Raw genomic sequence first — 26,083 nt, 5'->3', positions numbered from 1 at the left:
TGATAGCTGCTGCTGAAATACTCATGTGCTGCTGTCAGGGCTGCCAAGAGGAATTCAGGGCCCCGGTATAACAACTTCATGGGGTCCCCCTTATAGTCAAGCACGCCTAAAAAAAATTGCACTGCGGCACAGAATAGTGGGTGTGGTCATACAATTAGGAGCGTGGCTATGCATCATTGGGGCGTGGCTAACAGGTCAAAATCACTAGGCCCTGAATTCGCCACAGCGTGACATATTTCCAAGCACTTCTGACTTTCAGGACATCTAGCACCACAGTGTAGTATAGAAAGAATGAAGTGTGTACGGAAAGAGTTCACAGTCATGGCCTGCACCTTACATTGGGCAGAACACTCACCAAAAATTGGCATTGTCCCTACTAGAATTACAACATTTCACATACTCTGCTGCTCTCTCCTACCTGTTCTTCTCACTTTCACCACCTGTGGTTGCAGGTTTCTTTAGTTGCGGCTTGTCTGGATCCTGGAAAGCTGGGGGCCCTATCTGGGAAAAAAAATGGTACATTTAGATAATTCCAAACAGCCCCGGCGTTAAATCAATACCACCCGCGATTAATAATTAGGCCTTCCTCCAGTTCCAACATTAAAATAATAGTATTCCCATTTAATAAATAAACCTATTTCCCCCCCTACAAACAGCCCCAGCAATAGATTAATGCTATTTACATTTCAGAAATATACCTATTTTCCGCAACCATCACGGCCATTAAATAATTCATCCTCACATTTAATAAAGAGACCTCATTCTCCCCAAACTCACCCCCACATTCAATAGCCCCCAAACCACCCCCCATGTTAAATTAATAGTCCCCACTATTACATTGCCCCACCATCACCCCACACACAAAATAGCAGCCATCAATTAACCACCACCTACCTCACACACACTATACTGCCAAAAGCTCCCTGTACCATCACACATACATTATTGTGCCCCTTCATCATCACCACGCTGTGCCTCCTTATGATCACATTGCGCCCTCCATGCTGCTTTTCTCCTGGAACCCCTTCATCACTCTGTGCCATGCTGCTTTTGCCCCCCTCACACTCTGCCATGCTGTGCCCCACTTTATCACTCTGTGCAATGCTGCTACCCCCCTCTTCTTCATCACCACACTGTGCCATACTGCTCTCCCCTCTTCTTCATCACCAAACTGTGCCTTTCTCTCTCTCCCCCTCTTCTTCATCACCAAACTGTGCCTTTCTCTCTCCCCCCCTCTTCTTCATCACCAAACTGTGCCTTTCTCTCTCCCCCCTCTTCTTCATCATCAGACCAAACTCTGCATTTCTCTCGCCCCCCCTCTTCTTCATCACCAAACTGTGCCATTTCTCTCGCCCCCCCCCCTCTTCTTCATCACTAATCTGCGCTTTTTTCTCCCACCCCTCTTCTTCATCACCAAACTGTGCCTTTCTTTCTCTCTCCCCCCCCTCCCCTCTCATCAAGCTGTGCCTTTCCTCCATTTCTTTACTTACCTTTATATTACCTTCATTCATTCATCGTTTCTTTTCTTTTTTTCTCTTTTGTCTTCCGTGCGTCGCTCCTCACTGAATGTGGGGCGTGACGTGGTGGCGTCACGCTCGATATTCAGTGTAAACGGAGGAGGGAAGACGCCGGCGCCGTGGTCATGTGAACATTTGTATACTCACATGATCGCTGCGCCAGCGTCTACTAACCCCCCCTCACCCAGCGCATAAAAAAGACTAACAGATTAAAAAACTAAAGTTAAAAAAATCCCAAATAAACCGCGTCGTCAGTGAATAGTACCCGCCCCCTCTAGGCGGCCCTTGCTGCTGAAATTAGAGATATACTTTCTGCTTCTGGTGAGATATATATGATGTAAATATTTACTTCTGTTAGGTCAATGTATACAATAAAACACAAATACTATCATTGTAATCAATGTTAGATCAACAAACACATTCAATACCATTCATTTGCAACAAGCAACTTTGTATATTGTAATTATTTACTTCTGTGCTGTGGACCCTCAAATCCTGTTGCCTTAGTTGTGGTCAGTAAACAGCCATCTTTTCCTGGGACATACTGGAAGAAAATGTGCTGTTAATTACTAGCTTTAATAATCTCTAATAAAAGACCACAAGCAGTGATACAAAGATACAGGAGGCCTATTAGACCCAATCCGACTGGCTCCGCCCCCAACATGCCCACCTCCCCCCAATCTCCCAGAGCACTCCTTGCCAAAATTGGCATGTATGTGGGGGTGATTGTAATTCATTACATCCTATATCCTCTTTTATTAATAACACTGTCACCAACACTATTCTCTCTTATGTATGTGACACTTTATTACATTATTTTAATGGCTACTAGAGAGGCTCGGAAATTTTCAAGCGGTTTGAAATACAATCGAATTTCATGAGTCTGACGACACAGAACATGTTCCTGGTACAACTGGCCATGGACCCCGATTCAAACTTGCAGTTCGAAATTTACTGATTGCGCTTTAGATTCCTGTCCAAGGATCATATTGGCTGTCCGAGGTTCGAGTTGGCCGCCAAGATTTGTGTTTGCTGTTCATAATATTTTTAATTATTTAATAAATATAAATGTATTTTAACATTTTTAATCGAATTGCAAACTGCTCGCCATTTGAGATAATAATAATAATAAAATCTTAAAATTTGCTAAATTTAAGAAATGCCAATGAATTGTCAAACCCGTTCATCGAACTGGTAAGGCGACTTATTTAATTTATTACTTACACTGCATCTCTACACTATCGTTAGGGGTAAGTATACACACTTGTACATCTACTGTATCTGGAGATACTTGCGATGGAGCTTTCCAAATAAGGGGGTTTCCCATGTCTAAAAACTCAAATTAATGAAATATAAAATGAATTCAGTACAACACATCTGTTTTTTTTTCTTTTTAATAAAAAATTAATGACTTTTTAACAAGAGCATCAATTACAAGACCTGGTATAATGAAAAAATGTCCAGCTATTAGCTTCAAGAAAAATTAAATGACATACTCTAGACTCTAGAGTATTATAATAAAATACTGGGCAGACAGACTGCAGCATAGTAAAGTCACTGGTACAATACAGCTTCTCCCTTAGCAGAGATTTTGGCAGCCTGATAGGAAGGAGGAGGCCACCCTGTAATGATATACACTGCATACATTGAATGGGTGCATATCAATAGTGGAGAGGGGTTCAGTAACTAGAATTAGCGCTATTGACTGAGACAACACAACGCTTCCATATTTAACAATAACTTGGGTCTCAATCCATAGGGTGTCATTGCCATATTTAAAAGTAAAGTTGTAGGGAAAGGATAGCTGTAAATGGACACAGTAGCATGTGCACTGACATTTACCTCCCCAACACCACCTAAACCCAATCACAGCACACACTTCACATCCAGGTGCGCCTTCTACTGAGCCTCAGACCTTACCGCGGGTAACTCCGCCTCTCCTCTACCACAGCACTGCCCGCACACTGTCTCTACCATGTGCCGTCTCCAGAAGCTCTACCCTCCTGCAATAAAGAGAGATATCATTGGTTGGAATATAAGTGAGGTTAGCAGAAAACTTCCACCCAGCTCAGGTAACCTCCATGCTATATGTATCCCCACCTCCATAATGGTCTATGTGTGTCCTATTCAGTGGGTGACCTCAGGGTCTAACTAACTGGGATCTGTGTATATTATCCATTATGTGTGATTCTCTGTTTGTTTATATATGTTGCGTGTGTATGGACAATGTGTAGGCTTAACATACCTCCCATCTGTCCCATGTTCAGCGGGATAGTGACGATTTTGGGGCTCTGTCCCACCCAGGTACATGTTTGTTCAGCAGGTGGGAATGTTGGGGGAAGGGAGATAGCTAATGGGCAGACTAGCGCTAGGCAGCCCTCTGGGGGCGTGGCCATGCCCCCATCCTGATGTGGCCACCCCTGTACCTACCTTTACCCAAAAATTATATATATCATATACAATAGGAAGAACACACTTGCACACACTCAGGCATTCAGACCAATTCTTTATATTGTTATTTTAACTTAATAACTGAAAGCAGACAACGACCGGATCCTCTTTGCTAGTATGAATGATAATGTAGCATCTCTGAGAGGTGACCTCTCACAGGCCAGGTATAATATGAATGACATCAGCTCTGTTGGCTCAGATAATATTCCTCACACAGAGATTAGCTCGCAGTGGATGATTTAGAGAGACGCAGCGAGGTCTGAGCTCCCTGCCATCCCAGAGATTCTTCCATAAGATTGTTACTCAGCATCTGGACTGGGAGCAGAGAGATAGCCATGTACAGTACAGAAGGGAGGAGTATAGAAAGATTATGTGTATCATAAATATTTATATACATCTGACAGAGGCATTGGTTGTGTAGGAATCTATATAATGAAATACATAAAAAAACAACAGCATCATCTTATGCATCAGTATAATTGGAGCCTCACATCACTGCTCTGTGCTGCTGGGAGACCCTGCTCCTTCCACTGTATAACTTCCAGTCTGTGTCTTCCTGCTCCTCTTCATTTCTCTCCTCATATCACTACCATGTACTATTGGAGGACCCTGCCCCTTCCCAAAATTACGCCCAGTCTGTGGCTTCTTGCTGCCTCCATCCCCTTCTCACATCATGTCACAGCCCCTGTCACATGCAGCTCTGTTCTCACTAACACATCACTCATCTCCTGATATACACTGTGCTGCTGGAGGCCCCTGCTCCTTTCACTATATAGCTCTCAGTCTGTGGCTTTCTGCAGCCTCCATTCCCCTCCTCACATCATGTCACTGCCCCTGTCACATGCAGCCTGGTCCTCACTAACACATCACCCATCTCCTAATATACTCTGTGCTGCTGGGGGGACCCTGGTCCTTTCACTATATAACTCTCAGTCTGTGTTTACTGGTGCCTCCATTCCCCTCCTCACATCACTACTTCGTGCTGCTGGGAGACCCTGCTCTTCCACTAGATAACTCTCAGTCTGTGTTTTCCGGCTGCTTCCATTCCTCTCATCACATCACTCCTCTGTGCTGCTTGGACATCCTGCTGCTTCCACTAAATAACTCTTGGTCTGTGACTTCACACTCTCTTCCACGCCCCTCCTAACATCACTACTCTGTACTGCTTGGAGACTTTGCTTTTTCCACTATATAATTCTCAGGCTGTGTCTTTCTGCTCTCTTCCATTCCCCTACTCACATCACTACTCTGTGCTGCTGGGACATCCTGCTCCTTGTACTATATAACTCTCTGTCTGTAACTTCACACTTGCTGCCAGTCCCCTCCTCATATAATGACACTAACCCTGTTACATACAGCCCTACCCTCAAGTGGACAGGTCACTGCCTCCTACAAGATCAGCACTCTCATATCCTGAAATACCTTGTGCTTCTGTGAACATTCCAATGATCTGATTGGCTACAGATTCTTCTATCTCCACCCACTTCAAAACTGGAGACACCCAGATGAGTCACAGATGAAGAATGAGTTGGTGGCTAGCACTTCTGCCTCACAGCACTGGGTTCATGAGTTCGATTCCCGACCGTGGTCTTATCTGTGTGGAGTGTGTATGTTCTCCCCACGTTTGTGTGAGTTTTCCTCCAGGTGCTCCGGTTTCCTTTCACATTCCAAAAACATACAAGTAGGTGTTAGGCTGACGGTCTGATCACCAACCCACAGAACTAAATGGCGTAGGACTTCACCTATAGCAGCCACCTTTCTCTCAGAGTGTGATGTGCTCACCGGTACTCAGATGCCCCCAGGTCTTAACTCCAGGTGTAGTGTGGGTTGGTAATGCAGGCCTGTAGCGGCGGGCCAGGAGGCTGGGTAGAAAGCTGCGGATAGTCAGACGGTAGCTGAGGTCAAGGGTCACAGGCAAGCAGGGTAATCAATAAACACGCCAAAGGTCGGGGTCACAGGCAAAGTAGCACTAGCAAGACCCAGGTGGTGGTTTATACAATGACAGTTGAACATTATTCCGCCTGTTTCATTTTTTAATAGCTGCTACTCCTTTGTGCTTCCCAATCGTGACTGCTGCTCCATCAGAGCCTAGACCCACCAAATTAGATTTTTTTCTACCCTATATTGGCGATTTTGTTTCAATTATTTTGTTAGTTATAGTTTCAGCTTTGCCATCAGTGATGCTACATGTTGACATAAAACAGTAATCTCTTTTTTAAGTTGGCAAACGTATTTAACGTATATAATAAGCTGCTTCACAACTGAGATGTCTGTCGTTTCATCACACAGAACACTGAAGTAATCTGCCGAATGCAAATGTTTAAGTAATTCACATCTTATTTGTGAGGCTAAGATGTGGAGGAATTCTTGCATTATTCTTTCCGAAGTGTAATTTGTATTCTTTTCAGTATCAAGATGCTTTAAGTATGTACAACTCATAGACTTGCAGTGCTCAACAAGATTCCATATAATGTAGTATGTGGTAGTTTGTTTTTTGCCAACCAATACATAGTTCTTAAAGCTCCCACAAAAGCATCTCTCTGCAAGTTACTCGAAATTGAAATCGATCGTTCAATTTCCCCTAACCCAGTTTCTTCAAAAACACGTTTTTGAATTATATTTGAACACGAATCAGTGTGTAATTTACTTTGCTCATAGTCAATTAAACTTTCTTTTCAAAGTCTTTTGCATGGAATAGTCACCCAAGTCACTTCCTTGTTCGTGGCCAGTCTCATCGTTCCATTATCTTTTACCAACAACCACTGAAATGTTTACTCCAGTCACTAATTACTCCCGATATGCGATGTTTAAAGAAACATTTTTCATACGAAATAGATTGTGATTCATAAGATGGACCCCAGCTTCGTCTGCTATGTCCTTGTTGGAAATCTCCAGCTCTGTTGTGTTTGTACTTTCATTTTTCTTAAAGAAACTTAAGATTGTTGTTTTCTGATTTAATTTCTTACTCATTATGGGTAACAGTTGAACACAGATATCATTTTTAACAGCGACCGGATACTGTACAAATGTTGTTTAGTCACCAATATCTTTTTTAAGTGCCCAGATAATACACAAATGCTGACTATACACAAAAGACCCCCAGGTAAGAAGTCTTTAAAGTTTACCAGCAAGTGAACTGCCAAACGCTTGCTTTCCTTTATACAGGTGCCCTCTCCCCTGAAGTTTGACACCCCCCCCGTGACGCAAACTTGACACTCCACCTGTGATTGACACCCACCGCCCGCACCCAGGTTTGCCATATTCACACCCCCCCCCCCATGGTTTCCCATATTCATCCCCCCACTGCAAAACTACCCTGACGCCCGTCACCAGGAACTCACTACTCACTGTGACAAGCCGACTGACAGGCGGAGCGCTTGGCAAATAAAGTGTGGGGAGAACACTGGGTAGGTAAATTGGCTGCTGTTAAAATTGACCCTAGTCTTTGTGTGTTTGTCAGAGCCGTAACTTAGAATTCTAGCGCCTGGGGCGAGAAAGACAAATGCGGCCTCCCTAGCCCTCAATTTTAACCAAATGAACCTAAAATATTCCTAAATTGCGCCCCCCTTCAGCTTTGCGCCCTGGGCGGTCGCCCGTCGTTACGGCCCTGGTGTTTGTATGTGTTATGGAATTTAGACTGTAATCTCCAATGGGGCAGGGACTGATGCGAGTTCTCTGTACAGCGCTGCGGAATTAGTGGAGCCATATAAATATCTTGCATTTTTTGCGTATTTTCGTTATTTTCCGCAATTCATGTTCACACGTTAACGACATTACCGACTGCCTGCGATTTGAAGGCCGGAACGGGAAGGGGAAGGGGAGGACTAGCGGAGGCAATGTACAGTCAGGGTGTGCCGGGGCCGAGCGCACGCAGCAGCGCCCCGTTCAAGCTTTGGGCATCTCTAAGTTATGTGTTTTTCAGTCGTATCACTTGCGCCATCTACAGGGCAGGTGTAAGTGCCGATCACTAGTGATGACAGACGTGTACGCATGCTAGAACAAGTTTGCAATTAGAAGCAACGGTAAGCAGTTTATTTTATACACAGTACGCATTGAGAACGTCCCGATCAATGTATTTGGTGACAAAAAAAAACAACGTTTTATCTTTCAATGTCCTTTTCAAAATGATTATATTATTAACAGGTGCAAACACAGACAAATACCCCCAGAACACTGCTATAGCCAGCAACAGATCTGCTATTTCTACTGTAGATAAAAATGCAAAAGTCTTCCATTTTCTTTATTTGTCTGAGAGGCATGTTGATGTCAGTAGCTGAGGGGGAGTACTGACATTGGATTGCTATTTGGAGGCTTCTGGGGTACCTCTTTGGTAAGTTAGCTCTCAATTTAAAAACACATATGTATGGCCCAAATATATGGGACTCTCATTGTTTAGAGTTAGGACCACCCTATTAGCAAAAGCACCGTGGAGTGGTGGGTGGCTTCAACATACATTTGCAAATGTGTGCAACTAAGACTTTTGCATTTTTATCTACAATAGAAATAGCAGATCTGTTGCTGGCTATAGCAGTGTGCTGGGGGTAATTGTCTGTGTTTGTTCCTTTTAGGATAACCCCACCCTTTCATGCACCTGATATAGCCTATAAATTGATTTGAGCAACTTCCATTTTCTTTATTATTAACAGGTGACAATAATTTAATACTTTTGTTGTTTACTCTACGCTCTGCTGGCTCTTATGTGTTGTTCGTATCCTACAGTGCGAGTCTGTCTGCCGTATAGGTAGAGGGTACCTACACCGGTCCTCAACAAAGAAACGTTTCTTCCGATCCGCTTGTAGTTGAAGTCGGACGTGCGTATGCACGAATTATGTGATGTCGCTCCCAACCACTGCGCTGCAGGACAGCCCCCCTGTTCCTGTAGATGTGGGGAGCTAAAATGTATTTTTGTTATGAGTCACAAAGTCTTGCCCTGTTTATGCAACGGTACAATGTAGCTCACACCCAAAAAACGGCCCAAACTACGCCCGAACTAGCCAAGTAGACCCGAAAATGTTGGTATGTGGATGCGCGTAATTTTCTTAATAATATATCAGTTCATCTCACAATATGGCTGCCTACACTCCAAAGACAGCTTTTTATAATTACTATTAAATTTTCCTCCCAATGGCCGGGGCCATCTTCGTTCTTACACTATTACGATGCCTGACAAAGTCTCATATAAAATATCACTGATGTTGGGGAGCAGGAAGCGGATTCATACAAACAGAAAGACCTTTTGGAACAACTGAATATTCTCCCAAGCAATTCTTACTACTATATTATTAGGTGACAGAGGTTTAATAGTTTTACTAAATGGAAGTGATCCTATTAAATATTCATTAACTATATTTACAGTCACTTATTTATTTAGTACATTCTGTCATCACTCATCTGTTTATTGCACATGCACTAACTGGGCCTCTGTCTAGGAATGTACTGACTGATTATATCTGCATTGGATGTTGGAATAATAATAATAATAATAATAATAATAATAAAAAGATAAAAATACAACAATCAAGGGTTAACCAGCCCTTATAAGCTTGCTCCACTTGCCGATTTATTTACTTATTTATTGTTGAGTCATGTAATGAGTTTACTAATAGGCTAAATTAGAAACGTACTACATCATTTTAATGGGTTTCTAAAACTAAAATGCAAGTTTCCTTGTATAAAGAGCTACTGAAAACACTCAGAATTATATGTAACATTGTAGTTACAATGCGCAGCTAGGTGTAAGCTACTGTTCTGTATTATCAGCCTTGTCAGACTTGGTGTGGCCTGCTGTTTGTTGTCCGTCAATAAAGTCATTCAGGAAGTCTGGTGTGTATGGAAGAAAGTGCTCCCTGGTGATTACTACTTTATTTAGTTACTCCAGAGAGAGCAATCACTTCTCCCGCAGAGGTGCTTGCATACCTGCATGATGGATGTGCAAAATACATCATTCACACCTACATTAGGGGCGTGATGACACACTTAGCATCATCATACACCCTACCCTCCCCGCTTAACGTCATCAAGCACAGGCGTGACTATAGGGGTTGTGGCAATGCCAAGTCACGCCCACCTCCGAGTCTCATGCTTTCCTCCTGGGTCCTGCTTAGCTCTCTAAAGAGCATATGCCAGTCTGGCCCATATGCACTGGGTGTAATCACAGAAGAGCCCTCATCCTGCCCTATTGAGAGCAAAGATGGGGAACCGGGAGGTGAAAATTACATTACCAGGACACTACCCATATATATTGCTATTTTTTGTTTTTTTCATGCCTCCCTTTCGGAGAGAGTGAATGAAAAGCAGGAGAGTATGACTTCTCTTGTAGAGAATTTGGAATTTTAAATTACACTTGCCCTCAGTGGCTCGTCTCCATATTACAAAATATGTTTAAAATGTAAATTCCACTAATGTTCTAGTTACTAATAATTTCCTTTTCAGATGTGTGTTTTTTACTGCTGTATAGTTTTTGCTGTTTCTGGAAATATCAAACAGCGACTAAAGAAATATAATTGTCACAAAACTAATACTTTCCAGACAGTAATATTTATATTTGTTCTGCCAGCTACACACATTGGGACCCTGACAGACTGGTGTAGCTTAAAATTCTGTCTTTCATTCACTAGGAATCTGGGAAAATCTGGATTACGTGTTTCCTGTCTTGGATTGGGTATGTCATTTATGTACATACTATTGTGAAGTATATTTTCAGCGTGTTCAGCTATATACTACGTGCAACATTGTATGTACCAAATTAGTATGAATATGTCAACTTTTTTACCACCTAATCAGAACTGTCCCGATTTCAGTGGAACAGTCCCGATTTTAGGGCTCTGTTTGTCCCACGGGTGGGCATGTTGGGGGAAGGGAGGTATGTATTGGGCAGCCTAGCACTTTACAGTTTATGAGGTAATCTCCATTTCTAGATGAAAAAACTTCAAGTCTACACAAATTGAATCTGATTGGCTGAATAGTGTAGTGGTGGAGTCACGTCAGCCAATCAAAATACTTTACAATAACATGCATCTGCGTAATGTCTCCCTGCTAATGTATATTGTTCCGAATGGTTAAAACCGTTGTATTAGAATCCATTATAATGTGAATTAACATTTATTTGATCAGCTTATTTAAAGGGGTTATGCACCCGTGGACAACTTTAACTTAATGGTTTGTACATACCCTCATGAAACGTTTGTTAAACACTTCTATCATATTTCTGGCCTCCTTCTGTGTTTCCAACGAAGACTTTTATATCACCAAAGTAATTTTTTTTAAATATATTTTTGTTTCCCACGGGAAAACACAGATCAGCTTGTTGCAACTAATTGCATCTATAGAGCAGTCATGCATCATATAGCAGGGCGATACATTTTGAATTAATTTACTAAAACTTAAATTTAAACTTAAAACAAATATATTACTTTGCCCCCAAGTTCAAAATACATGTATCACGTATCAAGCCCTATTGTCGGGTCAAAAGGTTGTTTTTGTGGACGATAGGGGTTTTTTGGCTTCGCCCATGCATGAAACGGTTACTGTCAGCATGGAATATAGTTGCCGCTATCATCTCACCTTTGATGGCTTACCCATTCCCCAAGCCTGCTTAACAAATATCCAGCAATACTTAATAACTTTGGGCCTGATTTATTAAGGATCTTAAATGAAGAGGATTCTTAGTTCAGTCTCCTGGACAAAACCATGTTACAATGCAAGGGGTGCAAATTAGTATTCTGTTTTGCACATAAGTTAAATACTGCCTGTTTTTTCATGTAGCACACAAATATCAACTTTAAATGTCAGTGTACAAATAAGCTATCAAGTATTTGTGTGCTACATGATAAAACAGTCAGTATTTAACTTATGTGCAAAACAGAATACTAATTTGCACCCCTTGCATTGTAACATGGTTTTGTCCAGGAGACTGAAATAAGAAGTTTCTCAAGTTAAGATCCTTAATGAATCAGGCCCCTTGTTGTTCAAAAAAATATTTTTGCTTTTTTTTTTTTTTAATAAATTGAATATATTTTAAAACAATTTTCTTTCTTTTTTTTATTTTCCACATCAGAAGGACTGAAATGTTCAAGCTGGCAAGCTAGCTGATGCGTGCAACTATTTGCACACAGTTAAGCCTTACTGCTCGGAGCCAGTATCGCGGGGTAGCCAGCCCAGTGAATTTTTTTTTCTTGAATGGCGGCAATAAGTGACTTTTTTGCTATCTCCGTGATATCACCGTAATCAGGGCTCAGTTGATCCATAAGTCTCATCACTTTAGATTATTGTTCTGGAGGCATGTATACACTAGATACCTGCAACTCAATATACAGATGTGGAAACCGAAGTTCGTGGACGGGGTCTTTGCTCATACGCAAACTGGCCAACTTTACTTTCAACTGTAAACCATGCCCTCTATGTATCTCCATTTATGCATTTATTTATATATTGTTCTTGTTAACCATTCTCTTCTGCCTCTCATCTGATCTGTCATAGACTGTAATTTAATATCATGTAACTTTCCTCTGTATATACCACTCTTCACCCCAATCTCTCCCTCCACCTGCAGGTACCTGGGTAACCTTTGGATCTCAGATCACAGACGAGGTAAGGCAAGCAGAGAGACAATTGGGAGGGGGGTGGGAAGGTCAGTGGTAGGAGGCAGAGATTGCAGGTGGCATTAGAGCAAGATGAGACACATGTAGGGAAACTGAGAGGGCAGTCAGGGATTCTAAGTTTGCCTATTTATCTCCTACCAGGTGGCAGAAAATCTCATGACTGTTGCCTATCAACATGGGGTCAATCTGTTTGACACTGCGGAGGTTTATGCGGCAGGCAGGTAAGGCTCAAATTCTGGACCCAACATCTTTATTGCAGGGAAGATGAAACGTATACATGTGGAAAGAGTTTATAGGGGAATAAAGAGATCCATAGGGGATGATTTTTTTTAGCTGTAAGAAGGAAAACAACATCTGTAGTAAGAACAGCCCTGCATTGCTCCCTGTCTATGAACGTGCTGGTTTCTTCCTAGTTCAGACGATAGCTCTACCATCAAACACTCCTATGGCAGATAAATCTTTTTGAATAGCATTAGTTAGTTTTACATGTCATGACGTCTAGTACTAGTCTAGCTGGGTTTAAATAGCTCAGCGCTTCCTCAGATGGACCACTGATTATAAACAGGTCAAGTTTATGGAGTAATAGGACATCCCTAGCCTAGCTATAGCCTCTCAAGAACTGCAGTTCAAGGAATAGCAGTCTTTACGCCAGATAAGGCAACAGACCAGTAATACAGAATTCCGGGTTCTTGACATCATTTTCCCTTCTCGAGGGATGTCCTTTTCCAAGTTTGTTCAGACAACATTGATGGATTGTCAAACCAATCTTGGAGCATGGATATTGTCTACAGGCTCCCAAGATCTCTCCTAGGAGCAATAACCCAGATTGTACCAAGAACTATAACTTGTTTGAAACATTTTTGAATCAACAATTCTTTCCACCACATACTCATCTTCTCCACCCTTTGTGGTTCAGGTCCAAAATTGTGCCCAGGAAATGTATTCTACTGAAAGGGCTTTAATAGACAGAGTGAAAAACTGGATTTGTGCCGAGACTTTAAATGGCCCATGACCCAATTTTCTTTATTTTCATATTCACTGTGGACACCCAAACCTTATTTCCCACATGGTAATCAGAGAGATTTCTGCGGTGTCTGTCAGCCACTGTTTTATAATGTGGCTGAGATTCTTTGAGTGGTGTATGAAGCAGTTCTTAGTTCTCTTGTAAGGTTGACTGTGACAGCTGGAATAGAGGTGGCAACGGAGAGACCAAGAAAGAAATCTGGATAAAATCATAATTTGTGAAAAAACAGCATTTGGAGAGTGGAATTATGTTGAACAAACTCTCCTGCAGCTAATATGTCCATTCAGTCAATCTCTAGATAATTATGAAGACATCTGAAGTATTGTTCTAAAGTTTGGTTGGTGCATTCAGTGTTCCTCCTAAGTTGTGGGTGAAGAGAAACTTAACCTTCTTTCTAGGTTTGAGCAAAATTTCTCAAGAAAACTAAATTGAGCTCTTCAAAATCACTTAATCTGGGATCTATGGAGAGAAATAAACTCCTTGGATCACCAGACAGCTCTGCGGTATGCGTTAGGGAGACCACTAGTGGGAATGTTGTGAGCCACGTCAGTAAGACAATTTACATCCACTAGAATAGTGATATTGAATTGCAAAGTTCCATGATAAAATCCATGGGGATGGGCCCTTAAGGTCATGAAGGCAGAGCAAGGGGTTGAAGCAGACCCATCGGAGGAGTACTTGTTGAACCTCTTAGCCTTGCCATTGTTTCCTTATTACATTATATTACTTTTTAAATTGCTTGTGGATGACGAAGAAGCCGCAACAATCCAGCGCCACAGATCTGGGATTAGTAACCAGATGGGAAGAGGACTAGCTCTTTATTAGAGGCACAGAAGAAGATCTATTGTTTACAGAGGACTGGTGCTTGCTACATCTGCTACAATACTGTGAGGAGATCAGAAGGGAAAGTCACTCAGAAAAATGTTTTCTGGAAGAATGGTAGTGGTAGACTCAGTGTTTTAAGAAGTGTCAAAAGATATCAGTAACAGAGCATCGCTTTTCAATTCATGGACTATGGTCATGGTACCTTGCTAGCTGACAATCTCTGGAAGAAATGCTCCTTCAAGGATATGTTTCTGATCAGTGGAAACACATATTATGGCCAACAATTATTTGTTTCCTGAATTATTGTTTTGTTTTGTTGATGGCCATCTGGTGGAAATAGTAAGCACAAAGATGTAACATCCTATTAGGTACAGTCCTCGAGTGAAAGCACAAATCCCAGAGCAGAGTCAGATGCATCTGCTTGGGCCCCAAACTGAAATTCTGAATTGGGAAGGATGAGAACAGGAGCAGAGGTAAAGAGAGTCAGGATATAGGAGCAAGTATACCAGAGAAGTTCTCAATAACATTTCTGTGGAAGTTTGCCAACCCTACAAATATATGTACTTCTTTTTATATTTTTGGGGATAAGTCATTCCGATAAAGACTTTATGGACATGACGTATCTGAGAAATTGGATTTGTATCTTATCAAATCAACACTTGTCTGGTTTACTATATAATTGATGTCGGCATGGTGTTCTTGGAGATCGTCAGAAAATATCAGGACGTCATCTAGACACCACAAACTGGTCAATTAAATCAACATTAATATAGTACTGAAATGTTGAAGGTCATCCCTAGATATTGATATACACTATTTATAGTCCCCATAACAGAATCGGAAGGCGCTCTTGCGCTCATCCCCTGGTCTAATATGCTGGAAGAGTCACCATTTCATTACGCTGTTGAACTCGCCATTATTAGGTGAGCGGTTACATATAGTGTTTAACTTGTAGACAATTAATCACACAGTGTACACTAGTTTTCATGGTCCAAAAACACAGGATGAAGCCAAACTAAGAAGTTGGTTCTCTGTGAAGAGCTTACATTTGGCTAAGAAGCTCACAAGATATTTTTTTGTACATCACACATTATTTTTACTTTTTTTTCCTCAATTGCGCCGGGGTACACAATTCTTGGAGAAAAAGTTTTGTCTTACATCCTCTCATGTCTGCATGTTGTGAGTTTTAGATTGTATAATTACCCCCTCCAAGTGGCATTTGTCACTCATTTCCTATATGACTCAACCATCCCCCTTCTGAAAATCCAGTTTCATAAAGATGTTGGCAGATTACAATCTTTCTAGTGACTCAGGAATGTCGATTTTTACTCTCTACAGGAAAAAGGCTGCTCCAGCTGAGAGGTAATCGAATAAACCATTTAACTGTATTCTACTTCAAGTATTCCTGGAGAACTTGTAACTACCATCAAAAGATAGCTCATAGCAAAATTTTAAGGACCCTAAGGCAGTTGATCAGCATTTGTCTTTTTGAAGACACAGAACTCATCACACGAAAGAGACAGTCTAAGAGCTTTCCACAATTATGAGACCCTGTATACCTACAAGGGTGACAGTTTAGGGGCACAATTAATTTAAAAAAGTAAAAGCACATGTCTTCCAATAAGTGAATGGATTGTGAATCATAAGCCAAGGAATGCCAAGGATAACAGGGAAACATGGAGAAGAGATCCTAACAATCGGTTCACAGTGGTTGGGTCCTGTTGACAACTTCAGCAGTTCGGTCTCATGAGGTGAACCATACACAGCTTCCATTTGGCCCTGGTGAGGATGTGGTTGTCTCTTGTAAACCTTATGTCTATAGAATTGCCTCCAGTAGCAGAACCAATAATTACTTTAGCATAAATTGTATGTGTACTGTCCTTAATTATTATTGGCGGCAATGGATGGGTATCCATCATGGTCAGTTATCTTCCTAAGATTTAGGTAGTGGAGGCTGTGGGATCTGTTGAATTACATTGGTATACAAGTCCCAAGATAAGATTATTTTCTGTGATCTGCTGTAAATGTCCTTCCCTTGACATTGTTAGGACAATTGGCTACATCACGATCAGGTTTACCACACTACATAGACAAATCTTCAGAACGTCGTCTGTGTTTCTCCACACAAGAGGTTGTCAAATCAGATCCACCAGCATTTGTTCTGGCTCGGGATCTGGAGCGGAAGTAGTTTTAGAGAAATTTTGAGTGGTAGGATATAGATAACGTTTTATATTTAAGGTGTGGTGCAAATGTCCATTGTCTCTCCAGTCTTCGCTCAGAAAATCTTTGATCAATACAAATACTTAATATATGCATCCAGTTTATTCGGAGTTTCAAGAACTGATGCACGCTTATCTTTTCTTTGTTCAGATAAACCTCTATGAAATGTATTCTTATTTTCCGTGCAGAGGCATTCCAACTGGTGTCAACAACCCATATGAGGACTTCAGCGATGTACCCTGCCATTTTATGGCTTCCATGGCAGAGAGTTGGCAAGAAGGCGTCAGTTGGGGTACAATTATTTGGATCATTGAAAATTAAATTCTTTCCAATGAAATCATCTATAGTCCCTAATTTAGAGTTGTGTTATTTAAGTATGGTAGCCTTATCCGATAATGGCGTTGGTCTCCACTGAAGCATGGAGAGGGAGGTACATGGGCTTCATTAGGAGGCACATTAGAGTCAGGATGGACATGCAATTCTTGACTTGAAATTATGATTTTGGACTTGACCAGTAGGATCCTGAACCTTGAGTTTGGAGAACTTGTATAACCAGGACCTGAGACTGGAGGTTTTGATACAAAAGAATCAATTGCTGGGTCATTAAACATCTTGCTTCAATTGACTCCATGGTTGATGCTTAATTATCATGTAGTGAATTTGATATCAGAGAAAGGAGTCCACTTGCCACAGTAATCAGAAACAAGCCAAGGTCAGTCCAATGGGCAACGTGGCACATAGAGTCAAACAAATCAATGTCAGTAACAGGTAATCAGAAACGTAGTTAAGGACAAGTCGTTCTGTTACACTGTTAACACAAGGAAAAGTAATAAGGTGATATCACAGGTACAAACCATAATAATCAGATAAGGAAAAGAGGAGCTGAATGGCCAAAATAGTCAAGTGTGTCCTTTGATCTTTGATTGGCCCCTGATTAGGAACAGGTCAAAATGATTGAGTATTTAGATATCCCTGGGAATAGTCTCTCAAGAACTGCAGTTCAAAGAATAACTGTCTCAATGGCAACAGACCAGCAGCACAGAATACAGGATTCAAGGTCTTGACAAGGGTTAACTGTCTGACAATCTGGTCATTCTATTCAATCTCTGAACTCCCAGCCCCAGCCCTGATTTCCATGGCAATTTATTTGTTTACTATGATAACGATTTTTAATGGTTGGCCAGACAAGCTTTTAAGACCTGTCCTTTGAAAATTAGATGTATATCTTACTGTCCAGACGCATACTGATTTTGATCCAATAACGTCTAAAGAGACGACATTTACATAAAGAATTGCCACCAGACTTTAAGTCTCTGCATGATGAAATGATGCACCATTCTGGACTACTGCATATAAGCTTGAATAGAACTTTGTATTAATTTGATTCTCTTCTATTGAATTCCCATTTAATAATGGTAAATGCTGGTTCCATAATCTATTTATCTTCCTGCAACAGTGTTCTGTATTAACAGATGTCAAGGGAGCTGTACATAGAGTAAAGCTGGGTACACACTACAGAATTTTCCACCAACTTTTTATGCCGATCGATTTTACATGCGATCGATGTTCCGATCGCTCGGTCCATGGACTGCATATACACTAGCCTTGTTTAGGACGATAAAGGAAAGAGCGAACGTTCCTTTAGCGACTTTTTAGAGCCATGTTGTCGTGAGCAATGACTGTAATTTCGTACTCACTGTTGTGGATCGGTCGGAAGTTTATACACACTACACAACGGAAACGAGATTGGAACGAAAATATTAAACGGTACGACCAACCAAAAGAGGCAACAATCATCCATTGGGGCAGACTTTCGACCATCGTGTCACTGCACACACTGATCCGACTTTTGAACGAGCGGTCGTATGTCGGCTGATTTAGCTGATTATTGGATGAAAACTGTGTAGTGTGTACCCAGCTTTACATGCTAGTTATAAGCCATTGCAGGACTAGGCCATGTCCCTGTATAACTGTGCTGTTTTTAGCGATGTTGATAAACCAGTTAAGGCTTGTTATCTGGCTTCTGTTTATAAGGAACCAGCTTTGTATCCAAATTAAGGGACCAAAGATACTGATAAGGTAAGAAATTCAACCACCTCACCTCTTTACCAACTTCCCCGGAGCTGGGATTCCACTGTGCACCAGATCTTTAGACAACTGAGCAGCACCAAATTCTGGCTCAACGCAGGAGGAGAAGGGGGAGAAGGTGGTGGGGTGGATAGCTGGAAGAGGCTCGATTTATCTGGAAATATGGGCAAGGAAGATGTAAACTAGGTAATAGATTTTTTTCATTAAAAAAAAATTCCCAATTGTAAAGCGCCATGGAATTTGCTGGCGCTATATAAATAAATGTTGATGATGATGTTGATGATACCCCCCCCCCCCCCAACTAGGGCTACATGACACCTTGGATCTGTGTGCAAACTAATCAATCACTTGCAGTCCAACTGCCCACCACCATGTCTATAAACAAGTGTTTTACTTCAAGAGGAACAGGGAGCAAGAGTCACTTATATATAGCAAGGTTTCCATTACAGCATTCACTGACCACTGAAGTGCGATAATTATACAAGCTCAGTACAACTAGCTCTGTGCCAGAATCCATATTTACAGTACACCTTAAGCCTAATTGTGGCCACCTCCCTAATTTGCATGGAATCCCTGCTGAGGAGCCACATAATGGCACAGTAAATGGACAGCCATGTGTCAGACGGTGTTGTGAGGAAGGTAAAACACATTAGAGAGGGGTTTGGATCAGAGTGATGATATAACGTTCAATACGATCCGTTCCACTAACCTTATATTTTGCACTTTCCCAACAGGGCAGAAAAGACTCTGGGAAATATCCTCAAGAAGAAAGAATGGAGGTGAGCGCTCTATCCATTTGATCTAGGCATATAATGCAACATAACGTAAAATATATCTACAAGGATTACCCGCCGGTCTAACAACTTTAGATTATAATTGTGTTTCTCTGTTATAATCTCCCTGCTCTCTTCTCTTTCCAAAGACGTTCCAGTTACGTGGTGACAACCAAGATCTACTGGGGAGGACAGTAAGTGTCAGAAATGGCCCTTCCTTTATAGACTATAGCCTAGGTCGGCTGCCTGTGGCTTTCAAGCTGTTGAGAACCTACACTGCTGGGACGTTAGGTTGTCATTGCTCATTGACTCTCTCTATTGACCACATGTAACTGAGATCACACTGACTCTCTAACACATGTAACTGAGATCACACTGACTCTCTAACACATGTAACTGAGATCACACTGACTCTCTAACACATGTAACTGAGATCACACTGACTCTCTAACACATATTACTGAGATTACACTGACTGTTTAACACATGTAACTGAGATTACACTGACTCACTAACACATGTAACTGAGATTACACTGACTCTCTAACACATGTAACTGAGATCACACTGACTGTCTAACACATGTAACTGAGATCACACTGACTGTCTAACACATGTAACTGAGATCACACTGACTCTCTAACACATATTACTGAGATTACACTGACTGTTTAACACATGTAACTGAGATCACACTGACTCACTAACACATGTAACTGAGATCACACTGACTCTCTAACACATATTACACTGACTCTCTAACACATGTAACTGAGATCACACTGATTCTCTAACACATATTACACTGACTCTCTAACACATGTAACTGAGATTACACTGACTCTCTTGCACATGTAACTGAGATTACACTGACTCTCTAACACATGTAACTGAGATTACGCTGACTCTCTAGCACATGTAACTGAGATTACAGTGACTCTCTAACACATGTAACTGAGATTACGCTGACTCTCTAACACATGTAACTGAGATTATGCTGACTCTCTAACACATGTAACTGAGATTACACTGACTCTCTAGCACATGTAACTGAGATTACACTGACTCTCTAGCACATGTAACTGAGATTATGCTGACTCTCTAACACATGTAACTGAGATTACGCTGACTCTCTAACACATGTAACTGAGATTACACTGACTCTCTAGCACATGTAACTGAGATTACACTGACTCACTAACACATGTAACTGAGATTATGCTGACTCTCTAACACATGTAACTGAGATTACACTGACTCTCTAGCACATGTAACTGAGATTACACTGACTCACTAACACATGTAACTGAGATTACACTGACTCTCTAACACACGTAACTGAGATCACACTGATTCTCTAACACATATAACATATTACACTGACTCTCTTACACATTAAACTGAGATTACACTGACTGTCTAACACATGTAACTGAGATCACACTGATTCTCTAACACATATAACATATTACACTGACTCTAACACATGTAACTGAGATTACAGTGATTTGGTTAGGGAGCATACACATTTTAATAAACCAGAAGTCATGAGATAGGATCTGCATTAACACAATTCTCTCTTTCTGTCCTCGGTTCTCATCACCTTCTCCCCAGAGCAGAGACTGAGAGGGGTCTGTCTCGGAAACACATTATCGAGGGTAAGTATCTGACCACCAGTAAAACAGGGCTTATTAAAATGAGTTGTCCATCTTCAGATGACTTTAAGTAATTGGTTTGGACATGTGGAGATGAAGATTATTTTCATTTTCTGCTGCATATAATACCCCCCATGGGACAGGCTGTGCAGAATGTTATATACACAACATTCCCTGTAGAACACATGACGGTACCAATGTTGGTAGTAATGATGCCGTCTGTTGGAAAAGAGTATTCAATATTATTAGAGGTCATTTTTTATTGGATGAGAAAGGGAACTTTTGACAATGCTTTTTTTTTTGGGAAATTTCCTTCAGATGACTTTCGTTAGCATTGAAATCTCTGTTCTCCTTAGTACAATGGGTTCCTTTTTTTTTTTTTTGTTCTACTTAAGGACAAAGTACTTGCTTTTGTTTTTTTTAGCTTGTATGATGTAAATTGAATACTTATTAAGGATAAAACAAACTGGGCTCTTTTGTGTAAAGATGTCCATGGAATATACAACTCGGTGCCTGAGAAGAGAGGAAGGTTGGCTGCTCAGGTCCCTCTTGGATTCCCATCTTGACCTCCTCCTCCTCCTACACAGAGATTTCCATATGTAAATGTTTATGACTGAAGAATTTGAGATTAAGAGGCGTTCATTGATAAACGTTCTATGAAATGATAAAGATTCTATTAAACTGTTATTAATTATTTTCTGTGTCTTTTATTATCTCAATCCACTTTTTTCATTCCCTTGCAAAAGACCTTTAATTGATTTTCACTGCCCACCAGGTCTCCGGGGGTCTCTAGAGCGGCTGCAGCTGGAATACGTCGATATTGTATTTGCAAATCGCATGGATGCAAACAGCCCGATGGAAGGTGCAGTAATCTTTCTCCTTTCTCTGTCCTTTCCTCACATTCCCAGTACCTCTCTCTGTCACTGACATTTGGTGACAATCGTTATGACTGTAGACTTATCAGACATAGCAGGGATTTTATTGTGAACTTATGTTAAAAGGGACGGTCCATTTTTTTATTTAAATATGGTCAGTTAGTCCTTGCAATAGACCTTCTTCTATACTTCAGTCAGTAGTCACATGAGCATTATAGTGCAGTAACAGTTGCAGTGGAGAAAGGAGGATCCTCATCTTCTTGTCAGTATACAAAGGTCCTGATGTAGGACGTAGGTCCAAGTGCACGCTGCAAAGATCCACATTGGTGCTCTGCACATTTGCATCAGGGTGCAGTTGGATTTTAAAAATTAAACTTGCACTTGCGGTCCCTTATGTCTTGATAGGCAGATCGGGGACAGGAGCGCAAGTAGGGTACAAGGGTACAGTAGGGGCATGGAACTACATGCTACAAGCACCAGCATGCCCAAGGAGTCAATGGCAGCCAGGGCTTATCATTCCACAATAGTACTTAAGGGGGCCAGAATGAGCCCCATTACTGCTCAGGACGGGGGCTGGTTGGTCCTAGAGGGAGGGCCCTACATGTTTTTTTGGGCCTGACTTTTCTTGGGATTTCAGCCCTGTGCTGAGCAGCCTGGGGCTGGTATCACATGATGACAGTAGTACCCCAAGCTGCAGGTCTCCCTGTTATAGTGTGACCAGTCCAGCCTGATATAGCCTGGTGGTGGTTACTACGTTTGTAACTCCTTGCTCATTTTAATCTGCTTTAGCAGAAAGCGGCCAAGGCTATTGCAGTTGGGGAAAAGGGGATACACAGGTTTTTAAAAATGTTTTTTTTTTAAATATAGTATAGATATGATGATAACTGACCGATCTTGTGACTGTAGGTATACACCTATGTTCAAGCTGTCATTTTAAGGCCTGGGGGTATATTTACTAAACTGTGGATTTGAAAAAGTGGAGATGTTGCCTATAGCAACCAATCAGATTCTAGCTGTCATTTTGTAGAATGTACTAAATAAATGATAACTAGAATCTGATTGGTTGCTATAGGCAACATCCCCACTTTTTCAAACCCTCAGTTTAGTAAATATGCCCCCTAGTCTTAATCAGGCCCATAAGGTTCAAACTCATCACCTAGTGAACTATCCATGGTGCTGAACTAGTGTTTAAAGACAACTTGTCAGCTAAACCCACAGTGGAGGTAACACATTGGTGGACTGATCCCGTAATCACGATAATATATCTTGGTTCTCCTTTAGGAGCTGTAGACAATGGATACTCTTTAATCTGAACTAGACATATCTGGATGAATGCGTGTTATAACAGAAGGGAGCTGCGGTTATCACAATTTCTGTCTTCTCTCTGTCCCAATGCCCCGCCCCCAAGCTCCCTCCCTCTCATTTACATACAGATGCCATTGGTATTAGGGAGCTGCTGAGACTAAAAACGTGGGACGAGACAAAGATTGCAGAAATAGAAAATCACTTATCACTGCAATCTATCAATAAAATATTGCCAGGGCAACCAAGCGATACTCTGCTGGTTAACGATACTGACCTAGAGCCGTGTTAATTTACCACTTTACTGGGATAGTCTCAGGGGATCTGTGCATGCATGAACTAGCTAGCCAGCTCACATATGCACAATGGAACCGGGAAAGCTATTGCTTGCGAGACACAGGGTAAAGCCTTATCTATGAAAAAAAACAACCAAGGTGTATTTTCTGCGTTTGTCAACCGTGTAGCCCGGGAAACGGTGATCCGCTACCTCACCCTGTATCGTCCACTACACTGTTGGAATGGTATCATCTTTTTAGAACACTGGAAACCCATTTCCAAGTAGAGTCATTAATACATTGGTGAAAATAGAGGACTGCATCCCAATTCAGAGCTACAGAAGGGTCACAGAGACTGCCACAAAAGGGCGCAGATGGGTGGTAATATTACACCTCTGTTTGCATTGGTGTTGCTCTGTTATACCTGTGTTTTTTATGGGCATGTCTCCTACAAATAACTTTATTACTATCAATTCGGAAGTTACAACATTGGTAGGTTCCTATATGGAATGACTGCTTGGGATCTATGAATTAATTCCGCATACTTAATCACATACTCTCTGTATGTGAGTATTACTACTCCCCACACAATCTGTCAATTTCACAATCTGTCCTGTGTATCCAGAGTTATACACCACCCCCCTGAATCATTGTGTATATATTACTAGCCCACCTCTGCAATCTGTATATAGGTAGCCCAAGCCCCCTGTCAGTATCTCCCTAGTCTATCGTGCATCATTTTTCTTTAGGATTCTGGCCATCACTTTTCTTCTATCCCCATCCCCCCAACAATTTATGATGACCTCAGCACTAAACATGCTGTCTGCATCTCACACTGAGTGTGTAGGTCCCTCTACAGATGGACAAAGGAACAGCTGCCTAAAAATAGGCAATTCTATATTTATCTGCATATCTCTGCAAAAATACGAAGATTTGTGTCAGGGTGGGCGGAAAAAAGGAATCTGTCACAGAATTACGTTGTAAACTTGGGAACATTTGGCAGTCTATTTCTGTATAAGATTTACATACATAACATATTTCTATGTTTTGCATTTTCCTTGTATGCAGACAAAAGCTTAGTTATCTATTTACATATATACAGGCAATAGGTCAGTCTGTCCTCTCTCTGTGTATATACAGTGTGATAGATCAGTCTGTCCTCTCTCTGTGTATATACAGTGTGATAGATCAGTCTGTCCTCTCTCTGTGTATATACAGTGTGATAGATCAGTCTGTCCTCTCTCTCTCTTTCTCTATATACATTGTGATAGATCAGTCTGTCCTCTATCTGTGTATATACAGTGTGATAGATCAGTCTGTCCTCTCTCTGTGTATATACAGGCAATAGGTCAGTCTGTCTTCTCTCTCTGTGTATATACAGTGTGATAGATCAGTCTGTCCTCTCTCTGTGTATATACAGTGTGATAGATCAGTCTGTCCTCTCTCTGTGTATATACAGGCAATAGGTCAGTCTGTCTTCTCTCTCTGTGTATATACAGTGTGATAGATCAGTCTGTCCTCTCTCTGTGTATATACAGGCAATAGGTCAGTCTGTCCTCTCTCTCTGTGTATATACAGTGTGATAGATCAGTCTGTCCTCAATCTGTGTATATGCAGTGTGGTAGATCAGTCTGTCCTCTCTCTGTGTATATACAGTGTGATAGATCAGTCTGTCCTCTCTCTGTGTATATACAGTGTGATAGATCAGTCTGTCCTCTCTCTGTGTATATACAGGCAATAGGTCAGTCTGTCTTCTCTCTCTGTGTATATACAGTGTGATAGATCAGTCTGTCCTCTCTCTGTGTATATACAGGCAATAGGTCAGTCTGTCTTCTCTCTCTGTGTATATACAGTGTGATAGATCAGTCTGTCCTCTCTCTGTGTATATACAGTGTGATAGATCAGTCTGTCCTCTCTCTGTGTATATACAGTGTGATAGATCAGTCTGTCCTCTCTCTGTGTATATACAGTGTGATAGATCAGTCTGTCCTCTCTCTGTGTATATACAGGAAATAGGTCAGTCTGTCCTCTCTCTCTGTGTATATGCAGTGTGATAGATCAGTCTGTCCTCTCTCTCTCTGTATATACAGTGTGATAGATCAGTCTGTCCTCTCTCTGTGTATATACAATGTGAAAGATCAGTCTGTCCTCTCTCTGTGTATATACAGTGTGATAGATCAGTCTGTCCTCTCTCTCTGTGTATATACAGTGTGATAGATCAGTATGTCCTCTCTCTGTGTATATACATTGTGATAGATCAGTCTGTCCTCTCTCTGTGTATATACAGTGTGATAGATCAGTCTGTCCTCTCTCTCTGTGTATATACAATGTGAAAGATCAGTCTGTCCTCTCTCTGTGTATATACAGTGTGATAGATCAGTCTGTCCTCTCTCTGTGTATATACAGTGTGATAGATCAGTCTGTCCTCTCTCTGTGTATATACAGTGTGGTACATCAGTCTGTCCTCTCTCTGTGTAT

The 26,083-nt window shown here is 41.3% G+C and overlaps 1 protein-coding gene and 1 long non-coding RNA gene across 4 annotated transcripts in view; one reads left to right on the top strand and one right to left on the bottom strand.

Annotated features, from left to right (window-relative positions):
- KCNAB3 (potassium voltage-gated channel subfamily A regulatory beta subunit 3) overlaps positions 1–26,083 on the top strand; it is a 77,733-nt gene that overhangs the window by 26,514 nt on the left and 25,136 nt on the right. For 2 of the 3 annotated variants that reach the window (XM_075206456.1, XM_075206455.1), the window contains exons 2-9: positions 10,586–10,629; positions 12,520–12,557; positions 12,710–12,789; positions 18,672–18,716; positions 19,460–19,504; positions 19,648–19,692; positions 21,113–21,156; positions 21,929–22,015. In XM_075206456.1, the coding sequence (XP_075062557.1) occupies positions 10,586–10,629; positions 12,520–12,557; positions 12,710–12,789; positions 18,672–18,716; positions 19,460–19,504; positions 19,648–19,692; positions 21,113–21,156; positions 21,929–22,015 (428 nt within the window). The remainder of the gene's footprint in view (positions 1–10,585; positions 10,630–12,519; positions 12,558–12,709; positions 12,790–18,671; positions 18,717–19,459; positions 19,505–19,647; positions 19,693–21,112; positions 21,157–21,928; positions 22,016–26,083) is intronic. The other variant, XM_075206457.1, reaches the window with a different exon arrangement.
- LOC142151123 (uncharacterized) overlaps positions 2,948–26,083 on the bottom strand; it is a 53,346-nt gene continuing 30,210 nt past the window's right edge. Inside the window, exon 4 of the long non-coding RNA XR_012691150.1 lies at positions 2,948–3,520. This is a non-coding gene — a long non-coding RNA (uncharacterized LOC142151123). The remainder of the gene's footprint in view (positions 3,521–26,083) is intronic.

This window comes from Mixophyes fleayi, chromosome 4, assembly GCF_038048845.1.
Source record: "Mixophyes fleayi isolate aMixFle1 chromosome 4, aMixFle1.hap1, whole genome shotgun sequence".
Taxonomy (NCBI): Eukaryota; Metazoa; Chordata; class Amphibia; order Anura; family Limnodynastidae; genus Mixophyes; species Mixophyes fleayi.
Note: the sequence above shows the minus strand (reverse complement) of the source record. Positions and strands in the feature narration are given on the sequence as shown.